Source organism: Echiichthys vipera (assembly GCF_963691815.1).
Source record: "Echiichthys vipera genome assembly, chromosome: 13".
NCBI classification, from domain to species: Eukaryota; Metazoa; Chordata; class Actinopteri; order Perciformes; family Trachinidae; genus Echiichthys; species Echiichthys vipera.
The window spans coordinates 13519531-13531119 of NC_139838.1; the positions used below are offsets into that span (position 1 = coordinate 13519531).

The following is an 11589-nucleotide window of genomic DNA, read 5'->3' on the forward strand; positions in this document are numbered from 1 at the left end:
ACCCACTCCTTTCCTTTCACACAAAGCCTGTGCGTAATTCCAAAAAAAAAAAAAAAAAAAGCCATCCATCTCTTTCCCCCTAGCCACTCTGTCCTTTCGCCACACGACCTGGTCCACTCACAAACCTGCATGTCTACCAAAACGACAAATATGTGTCTTTGTGTAAATGCATTACCAATTCAGAGATAAAAGCCAGGTGGATAAGCTGCTTCGCCCTACTCACCGTTGGCGCATTACCGCCTCCACAAAAAAGGAAATGGTCGCATCTTGTGTAGCTGGATTCTTATTTATCTTTTAAAACATCCCTCCAGCGACAGCCCGGCTATACCGGCGAGCAGAAACTGGTTCTAATCTGAGTGTCCAGTGTTTCTCGCCGCTTCCTGGCTGCATTTGATCCGGGGGAGAGTTAGAAGCCTTAAATGTGTTGTGAGGGCACCGAGCTGTCAGACCTTTTGGCGAGTAAGATTGATCGCGCGCAGGCTTCCAGGACTCTTTGTTTGGTATATAAGCAACAAACTGAGAGAGGCCTACCACTTCTCTTCTTCCTCTCTCATATTCACCAAGCCAATTTTTTTTTAAATGAAAATACAACATGTATGGTTTGACGAAAAACATCCCAAATGTGGCTTCCACAGATTATTCTGGGGGAGGACTATAAAACCAAACACTGCAGGGAAGCGCCATTCAACAACGATTCCATTTACATAATAACTCTGCAAATGGATTCGTCGCAAATGGTCGATTGTAAACGTGATGGTGTTTGCTTCATTGGAATTTCAGGTAGAATTTAAACTGAAATACAGTGGAATACCATCCTCAACATTGTAGCTACTGCCCTCCCAGTAAACCCTGATCCCACCTTAAGGTGCTCCCCATCTCAAAATGAACATGGAACCATATTAGGATACGATTTGAAATAAGATAATAATTCTGGCAGCTTTTGGTTATCGAAAAATGTGACTTATCAATTCTAAAAGAAAGAGCTGCTGGGTGTTTGACCTAGTGTTTGTTGGCTTGTGCGTGTACATGGGCGCGCATGACCTCGTTATAAAAAAATCGACCTTTTGTGGAATAAACGAAAACCCTGTGTTTTAGTATCATATCTATAGAGGCTACATAAAGAGCATTTAATAAAACAATGTTCATGAGTGCGCATGCATACATGCGTGTGTATCTTCTTTTTTATTTTTTTATTATTTTTATACAAGTTTCTGGACCTGATCTGTAACTGTTTAACAGCTGTTATGGGAAGAAATGGTCTAAACTTGTCATATCCGTCAGTATTAACTTAATGGATGTGCTTTTTATTGCAACACATGTCAATGGATGCACTGCATATTTCATTATTATGCATCTTTGAAGAATCACATCTATTCTGGAGTCCACACTGAGCAGACTGGATTGTTGGGGTTTGTTTCTGTCGAGAAGTCTCAATATCAGTTTTTGGGGTATGTTTTTTTTCACCTCTGAACACCGACTCTTGCCTTTATGAAAAGCTACTGGCGTGAAGTGTGTGTGTGTGTGTGTGTGTGTGTGTGTGTGTGTGTGTGTGTGTGTGTGTGTGTGTGTGTGTGTGTGTGTGTGTGTGTGTGTGTGTGTGTGTGTGTGTGTGTGTGGTGGGCGTTCTCGACTGACATCCTCAAACAATACGAGAAAGAGGAGTGCACGAATCCGCGCACCCTAGGCTGGTCTCCTTCCCTGTAATAGTAAGCGTCAGCCATTCTTAAAAAACACATTTTGTAGCTTAGAAGACGGGACTGGAAGGGCGAGAGGAGGATAAACTGAGCGGACAAATATGTAAATAAAAACAGTCGTCCCCCTCCAACTGAGCGAGGCGTTCTTCATCAGAGTTTTTGGATCAATCAGGCAGACAGTGGCTCCTTTTGATTAAACCCCAAATTGTCATTGGGCAGAGGTAATCATGTGACAGGCAATTCGGTCCAATTTCAACCTTGTCTCCATGAATTCAATAGTTTAATAGTAGCTCGGTCCCCACGCGGCCGTAATCAGTGATATAGAAAAAAATCCACCAGGAGATTTTTTTAATGATTTTTTCTTTCTCGTGCTCGCTGAGCCGCAACATTTGTAAAAATACGCGTGCAAACTTTCCCCGGCTCTCAGGGAGCGGAGATGAATTACGAATTCGAGCGAGAGAGCGGTTTTATCAATAGTCAGCCGTCGCTTGCTGAGTGCCTGACATCTTTCCCCCCTGTCGCTGATTCATTTCAAAGTTCATCAATCAAGAGCTCGACGCTTTCACGCCCGACACTGATTCCTCCTCCCTTTGAGCAGACCATTCCCAGCCTGAATCCAGGCAGCCATCCGCGGCACGGCCGGCCCAGACACAGCCCCGACGGATGCAGCCCGCTGCCCACAGCCTCCCTACCCCCGGAGTATCCCTGGATGCGGGAGAAGAAAGCCTCCAAGAGGAACCACCTGCCGACCTCCACCGCTACCACCATCTCCAATGGACCTGTGTGCTTTTCTCCAAAAGGTGGGTGATTTTTCAAAACATTAAAAGGCAAAAGTGTTTACTATCTGTTGCTAAATGGGAGCTTCATAACACAGGCCTTTCCTTTAAAAAGAAAAATGCTACAGACGTTTTTCCTCTGATTGATTTATGGTTATCGTTTACTGTATATAGCTGTGATTGTGTATGAAGCCAGAACAAAAAAAAAAGTTTGGGTAAAGTTTGGTGATGTAAGGTGATTTATTCCCCTAGCCGTAGCAGAGTTTTGATGTGTGACAGTAATGAAGAGTGATGGAGTGCCGTTGCCGAGGAGGGCAGCTGGAGCATTCATTAGTATCACACACCAGCCTGGACCTCACTGCTTTTTACTGCACTGTGTTTGCTTCACGCTCACTCTGGACGTTATCTTATGTGTAAAATCTCATGTGCTGTAATGAATTCTGGATTAAAAAAGAGAGTGTGTACAGGCTTTAAGCTTGGGTCAGTGGCTCCGCGGCCATTTTGCTGCAGCATGTTGTGAGCCGCTCTCTCTGGTGGTTTGCAGCCATAATGTTAGATTCACGGGCAGCGGGGGTTATGTGACTGTTGTGTCCTGCGTTTTTTAATCCTGTGCTACCGCCGGTGCTTCTTTTCTAGGCTCGCCTGAGATTGTTGAGAGTGGCGGAGGAGGAGGAGGAGGAGGGGGCTCCCGTCGGCTAAGGACAGCGTACACCAACACGCAGCTGCTGGAGCTGGAGAAGGAGTTCCACTTCAACAAGTATCTGTGCCGGCCGAGGAGAGTGGAAATAGCGGCCCTGCTGGACCTGACAGAGAGGCAGGTTAAAGTGTGGTTCCAGAACCGGCGCATGAAGCACAAGCGACAGACCCAGAGCAAGGAGAACCACAACGGGGAGGGGAAAGGGCCGGACACCGAGGACGGCATCCTCAGCGACGAGGAGGACGAGGGCCCCCTGTACGAGCGGAGCGGGGCCCTGCTGGAGCGAGATACCTGCTCCTTTCAGAACAACTCTCTGAGCTCCACACAGCAGCTCCACAATGGCGAGTCCATGGGCTTCGCTGCTGCGCCGCTGAACAGCAATGACAAAAATCTGAAACATTTTCCCAACCCGTCACCCACTGTTCCGGGCTGCATGTCAACAATGGGCCCAGGCTCGGCATCTGGCCCGGACAATGGCGACAGTCCCCCGGCCCTGGATGTTTCTATACACGATTTTCAACCTTTCTCCTCGGATTCCTGCCTACAGCTCTCCGATGCAGCCTCGCCGAGCTTGTCAGAGTCTCTGGACAGCCCCGTGGACATTTCTACGGACAGTTTCTATTTTTTCTCGGAGTCCCTAACAACAATCGACCTGCAGCATCTGAACTATTAACTGAAATCAATCACAATAGCTTTCTTTTTTTTTCTGAGGACAATAAATGTCAGGCTGCGATGGTATTAACTGATGTTATTTGTATATTCGGCACATTTATTCTGTTGGTATTTGACTTGACGATTAATACAAGGTAAGGTTGAAATTAAATCACTGAAATAGCTCTACTCAAAAGTGGCTTGTAATTACCATAACAAATCGATCCCTTGGAATGGAAATTATGAGTGTATGTGAATAATTATACAATATTAGGCCTATGGAACCTGGTCATTTTATTTTTGTATAGCTTCCAATGTCTTGGATATTTTTGTTAGAATACAATTAACTTGCTACAATCCTTTTTTTCTGGTGTTTTGAGTCGTCTCTTTTTCTATTGACACACTGGATATTTTCTTCTTGAATTATTCATGTCGAGAATATGCAAAATAAAAGAAGTAGGGCATGCGAAGATAGAGACGTTATGCAAATGTAACAACAGGTTGGCAATGAATACAAATAGTCTGGTCAGTGTTGAGTTGTGAAAGCACACACATGATTGAATTTCACTTTTAGTGTAGAATTTAATTTCAACACAATTCAGATCGTTTGACATAGCTTTAAATAGGAGCCGTTTTTCTTTTTATAGGATTAATGTTATTTTTTTCTATTTAAAATTGATGAAACTTTTTACATTTTGTGAAATTACTTTACCATCTCTGTAGAAATTATTGATGCAAAGTAGCCGCATTTCTTTTGGTGAAATTACTTATTTTTATTATCCTACAATAACACAGACATGTTGGCCCAACTTCAAGCTGCCTACAGAAACTCCGATGCAGATTATTTCTATATTCACCTTCAAACTTAATATTTTTGTGGAGTATAATCCACGCCAGCATGGATCTTAGCATGACAGGGCTCTTAACATTGTGTGCGTGTTGCACAGGCAAATACCCCGAGCCATGTTTGCCTTCAGGAGCTCATAAATCACTCCGTGGCATGAATGAGACGAACATTAAGGAGACCAATTGTGGCGTAATGTGCACAAATAAAACCCCACTTACATTTTCATACGGGACTCCCCAATTCCTGTGCTAAAAAGGGGGCTGAGTCTCTGCATGCGTTTGGTAATAATTCATTTTTATAGCTTGTTTAAACACGGCTCTGGCTCTGGCTCTGGCTCTGGCTCTGGCTCTGGCTCTGGGACAGCGGCAGCACCCAGTGGCGGACTATTCACTCAGGTTATGAGGCTGCACTCTTTTCCCGTGTGTTAAAAGTAGCCCAAAGTCAAAACAGACTACTTCTGGGGTAGATGCAATTTATCAGACGCAGATTACTAACAATAGCTTCGGAGAGGGGATCATTATGCAATGGCTGGCTATACTTTATCAGGAGAATTTGTGCGTTTTTAGAGGGGATTTTACAACATTACTGGAGCAGGGAAGTCTTGGAGTTCAATATAGGGATTATGAATGGTCTTGCTCTATTGCATTGCACTTGAGTTGCCTTATGGGAGTCAGTTATTAGCTCACGCGCAGCTTGACTCGATAGGTTTTAACAGTTTTGTGTGTGATAACAGCAAAAACAACCAGGGGCCTGCACGGATCGATTCAGAAACTCATCAACACGTGCGGAATTCATAAACTCCAGTGTGGTGGTTTATCGAATAATCTGGAAGCCATAAGAAGTCAATCGACTGGTTGAACATTAGCCTACCGGGTGTGTGTGTGTGTGTGTGTGTGTGTTTACGGAGGGGGGATAGGGGGCCAAATCCTCTACACTCGTTCACCCCAGCGTCCAGTGACTAACCACAGGGCCAGTATAACCAAATCATTCCGAGACAGCGCGCCTTTTCTGCTCACATGTGTTCACACACAAAGAGCCAAGAAAGCTCCCCAAGGCCTGGCGAAGTTTCTACAGGCAGACAGGGGAGGATCCACTGCGCCCACTCACTACTGTTGCAGAAGCAGCTGGGACGACAGAGAGGAGAGAGGAGGGGGTAGTATTGACCCCACTGCGCTTTTTAAGCGCTTGGAAATTTGTTTTTTTTTCTTTAATATTCCATGATCTTTCAATACCTGCAAACCTCAAGGATGAAATTTCAAAAGAAGGCCATGTCTATTTTAAGTATGCTTCTTATATCTGATCTCATTCACATCTAAATCTAAAAGTGGTGGTGTAAGAAGTATCCAGAGCCTTTAGTAAAGTAAAAGTAGCAGTAACACACAGTTGAAATACTCTTTTCCGTTACACAATGCAACAAAGTATTAGAAACAAAGTTAAAGTATCAGAAGTAAAAGTGATCATTTGGCAGCAGAAGGCCCTGTCAGTGTTATACACTGTCAGTATATTATATAATCACAATATTATTAGACTATAAATGACATGGGAGCAGCATTTTAATAAGCTGGACCATAACTTTATACACTTAATTGGTTATCTATGTTAAATCTTGATCTGAAAAGCATGTCATCAATCTTATCTATCTATCTATCCATCTATCTATCTATTTATCTATCTATCTATCTATCTATCTATCTATCTATCTATCTATCAATCTATCAATCTATCTATCTATCTATCTATCTATCTATCTATCTATCTATCTATCTATCTATCTATCTATCTATCTATCTCTCTATCTATATATCTATCTATCTATCTATCTATCTATCTATCTATCTCTCTCTCTCTCTCTCTCTCTCTGTTTGTCTGTCTGTCTATCTATCTATCTATCTATCTATCTATCTATCTATCTATCTATCTATCTATCTATCTATCTATCTATCTATCTATCTATTTATCTATCTATATTTCTGTCTATCTCTCTGTTTGTCTGTCTGTCTGTCTGTCTGTCTGTCTATCTATCTTTCTATCTGTCTATCTCTCTATCTATCCATCTATTTATCTATCTATCTATCTATCTATCTATCTATCTATCTATCTATCTATCTATCTATCTATCTATCTCTCTCTCTCTCTCTGTTTGTCTGTCTGTCTGTCTGTCTATCTATCTTTCTATCTGTCTATCTCTCTATCTATCTATCCATCTATCTATCTATCTATCTATCTATCTATCTATCTATCTATCTATCTATCTATCTATCTATCTATCTATCTATCTATCTATCTATCTATCTATCTGTCTGTCTGTCTATCTATCTATCTAGCTAGCTATCTATCTATCTAGCTATCTATCTATCTATCGAATAATACATTTATGAAAACACTGAAAAACAATTAGGGTGTTTGGCCACATACGGCCAAAGGAGGCGCTCATCTCTCCATGTGATCCTATCGTACGCACTCCCTCCCTTCCTCCTTCTCCCCTCCCCTTTCTTTTCCTTCCTCGGTGAGAGGTTGACTCTGCACTCTGCTGCCGTCTCACCGCAGCTCTCTCCCACACACTCTGCTCTGTCTTTTCGTGGCCATTAATTTCAAGCAATAAAGCAACACCGTTATTTGATGAACTTAACAGGATAATCAGCCCCTCAGTCGCACCTCAGGATATATGCGCGCATTAGCTCCGCGACGGGCCTCGCATTATCAGATCATTTGATCACTATAGCTACATGTATAATGAATACACGTGGGAGTGAAATCAGAGTAGATAACAGACCCTATGACCCTGGGAGAGAAAAAAATTAATACTGCATCATCTTAATGTGTAATGGGGTTTCTTGTCGTCACATCACCTGTGACCTCCCAGCAAGCACTGGAAAGCAGCTAAAAAATTCCATGTGCAACAGCTTTATTAGAAAGCTCTCTGTGATTGAACTCGAGTTCTTTCTGCTTGTGTCTGGAGTAAAAACCTTCCTGCCTCTCCTCCACTGTCACACTGTGAAAATATTTGCTGAGCAAATCCCTCACAGTGTTAAAGCGTGAAACACTTCGCATTGGAATGGGACACTGATAGCCCGCATACCCTGTGGCAGTAACACACGCACACACACTCACACACACACACACACACACACACACACACACACACACACACACACACACACACACACACACTGAGCTATCCATCCACCCTGGAGAGAATGGCACCATTATATATATATATGACATCACGGCTGTTACTCGGAAACAGACGCGTGGATAGTACACATACAAGTGCGCGCGCTCTCACACACGCACACGTACACACACACAGAGACACACACACACACACACACACACACACGCACATACAAACACACCAATTCTCCTCTCTGATCCAAAATAACTGTACCTGAGGTCATAGTGCTAGGTCGTCCTTGTGGAGAGGTTGCAGAGGGTGAAACGTTAATCTTTCCCCAGGCCAGAGAGCGCACGGCGGGGGTTAGAAGACGCCGTGTTTGCCGTCCCTCGCTCTTCATGCGACCCCGGAGCTGTCCACCGCCGTCTGCCTCCCAGCTCATTGTTTGCTCGGCCAATACATTAGTGACGACGGGCGTCACCTTGATCGACGAGCGCCTGGAATTTAAATAGCCACTCAAACACCAATCTGTCACCGGCTAAGGGGATAAGGACAAGTACCTCACTGGCTGACCCGGGCCCACGTGACAGCCCCCGTTCATTGATATCGGCCCGTACGCCCCCCACCCCCCTCCCTCTTCTGATAAGGACAGAGTATAGGTAAAGGTTGGCACGGTCACTCAGGGTAAGAGGGGAGAGAGGAATAGATCAGAGGGTGTCTGGAGAGCGGACGGTCCCCCGGCCCCGGTAGAACAATGCTACAATGAGCAGCTTCTTAGACTACTCGGTGATGAGCGGTGAAGGTGGCTCATGCTCTGTCAGGGCTTTCCACTCGGACCACGGGATTACAACTTTCCAGTCCTGCGCGGTTTCTGTCAACAACTGCGGGACGGATGAGCGCTTCATGGGGAGCAGGGCTTCCCCTGACGACATCCCTCATCAGCCGGGGTCATACCAGTCTAGCACGAGCTCATTGGGTCTCGCCTACGGGGCCCATCCGGCCTGCAGCTCCAACTATGGACCACAAAGTTTCTGTGCTACGTATAACCATTACGCGCTCAACCAGGAAGTAGAATCCACAGCGGGATTCCCCCAGTGCGGCCCTCTGATGTACTCGGGTAATATTTCCTCCTCGATGGTGTCTCAGCATCGCCAGGGTTACAGTGCCGCCCCCCTGGGTCAACTGCAATATGCCCACGCTGCCTACGGCGGCGGCCACGAGCAAGCAGCACCTTTTCCCGGGTGCTCGAACCCGCTGTCACCACTGCACGCAGCTCACCTGGAGACTTGCTGCTCACCTCTGTCTGAGGGCGCATCTTCTGCACAGACCTTCGACTGGATGAAAGTCAAGAGGAATCCACCAAAGACAGGTGGGTGCACACGTGGCACAAAGTGTTCCGTCTGTAAACAACACTTTATTGTAAGTGCTCCAAACTCTCTAAATTAAGTTACAATGTTGGCAGATATTATTTTTGTGTGGGACAAACTGAAATATAAACACATTTAAAGCCAAGTTGTGAGGTTCAGTTTCTATATTTGACAGGTACTGCCTGATTGTGCCATGTTTATGGCGAAAGCTGGGGATAACTCTTGTTCTATAATGAAGTATTACAGTACAGTATAGCATATGCTGTATGTTAGTGTTATGTTATGTCAGTGTTATGTTGGACCCTGTTTGTACACGTGTTAGATCTAATTTCAAAGTAGCTGACATTGACTTATGCGCAAAATGTTGATCCTGTTGCGTAAACGTTGCTCCCATGCGCAAATTACAGGTTATTTTGTTTGTCTGTCTGCAGGCAGGTCCGGGGAGTTCGGTTATGGGGGTCAGCCGAACACAGCCCGGACCAATTTTACCACCAAGCAGCTGACGGAGCTGGAAAAGGAGTTCCACTTCAACAAATACCTGACCCGCGCGCGACGCGTTGAGATCGCGGCCGCGCTGCTGCTGAACGAGACTCAGGTGAAAATCTGGTTCCAGAACCGGAGGATGAAGCAGAAGAAGAGAGAGAAAGAAGGGCTGCTGCCAGCCAAAGCTCCATCCTCAGATACGGGAGAGAGCAGCCGAGAGAAAATGGACGATGCAGCGTCAGAGAAGTCTATCTCAGCTCCCTCTACTCCTTCTCCTACATCATCCACGGTGTCTGATCCTTACTCCCCCAACTAAGAACCACCTGCCTCTTTGAGCCACAGGCGGCCTGTATATATCAAAGTCCATACCCAGTGTGTCAATGCCAAAGTCCTGGTTGACGGATGTGGACATTTAGGATGCATTAATGCACTATTTGGAAGTTTGGACAATAATCGGGATTTATTTTATATTGTGGTCAGTCCAAACAACCGTAGGCCAATGATTTAACGTGTATCCACTTTATTTTTAAATTTGACGTTAAATGACTACGACAATACCTTCCTTCAGTGCTGCTGAATGTGCCAATACAAAGTCCCAAAAAGCTGCACACACAAACAAATACCTCAAATGTGCCAGAGCTGTGCGTAAAAGGCCACGGTCAGTGTGATCGCACTGGATGTCTTCAATTGGGCATCACACAATCAACGAGGTGACCTCGTATATTAATCGTTATAGAGTTGCATTGTTATTGTACCTCCTTAATCACTGTCAGCTATGTGTGTCAGACCTGTGTGTTTGTGTGTCGCGTCTGTCTGAATGTCAATTGTGCGAGATTTGCATGATGCGTAATGCTTTCATGTATTATTAGCGGGTTGCTGAGTTTTATCAGTTGGAGAGCTGGTCATGTTAGGCCATGTATGTTTCAGGCTTTTATCTGTTATCTATTTAATCCAGTGGAAAACACAAATGTTTTGTCCAGAGAGACGTTTACGGGTCAATGTGTATTAAAGTGCGTTTAACTCCAAAAAACATATAATATCTGTGTCATTGCTGAGGGGAATTCTTGAGAGAGACATAGTTAGAGATATTTCTGGGTATTTTAAAGCAAATCTTCCATCTAAATCCGCCCATCAGACCTTTATTCTAAACTCTGAAGACAGAAAAGGACAACTCTGTCCATTTCCCCGTCGTCTGAGCTGCACGTGGCTCTTTCACGCACCACAGAGTCCCTCAATGTATGCGACCGTGCGCGCTCCCGTCCCTGGGGGTGCAGAGTTATTGGCATAATAAAGGCATGTTTATCCATGGAGGAGATGAGAGCGCGGACGTCAGCGTCATTTGTGATGACAATCTTATCGAGCTCATTGAGGGGTCAAAAAAAGAAACTCTATCGATTAAAACATCGAGGTTTGGCTATCGACAAGGATGGGGCCCCACTGGCCCTGTCAGTGTTAACCCCTCAGTTCCCCAAGTCACAAAGAGGTGTCATCATCCCCACCTGATGACAAGACGAACTGTGAAAACTTGCAGCATTGCATGTAGTTGACAGTCAACTGCACAAGTTTGATTTAACAAGATCTATTGTTTCAGGTTCTGTAATATTTAGACTTGATTTGTTAATCTGCTCTTTAAGGATAACGAATCATGACAAGAATAAGGATCACATTGTCTTTAAAATCAACTTCATTGATTACAATCAAACAAGTGTGCCTATAACTAAACCCCAAATTGCCCCCCGTGCTGCGCATGGGTGTGTGAATGTAGTTTAAATAATACAAATTAGATCAGTGGTTCTCAAACTTTGTACATGACGTACCACTACATTACGAAAATATCAGGCTCTCTCAAGTACCACCACTAAAACCAGTGTTAAACTACAGCCGCGTAGGTACAGCCTACACTGTTCAGCTATGGACAGGAAGGTTGATTCCTAATCAGAAGATTATTTATTGTTGACT

At 44.5% G+C, this 11589-nt stretch overlaps 2 protein-coding genes across 2 annotated transcripts; both read left to right on the forward strand.

Annotated features, from left to right (window-relative positions):
- Positions 1-2130: 2130 nt before the first annotated feature.
- Positions 2131-3872, forward strand: LOC310955334 (homeobox protein Hox-A2a; the record flags this gene model as incomplete). The annotated part of the gene is made up of 2 exons (XM_083925147.1): positions 2131-2494; positions 3107-3872. 2 exons carry the CDS (start codon positions 2131-2133, stop codon positions 3838-3840), a joined length of 1098 nt encoding a protein of 365 aa, XP_083781273.1. The 3' UTR covers positions 3841-3872.
- A 4670-nt stretch (positions 3873-8542) lies between these two features.
- Positions 8543-9946, forward strand: hoxa1a (homeobox A1a; the record flags this gene model as incomplete). Its single annotated transcript, XM_083926176.1, has 2 exons — positions 8543-9153; positions 9583-9946. 2 exons carry the CDS (start codon positions 8543-8545, stop codon positions 9944-9946), a joined length of 975 nt encoding a protein of 324 aa, XP_083782302.1.
- Positions 9947-11589: the final 1643 nt, after the last annotated feature.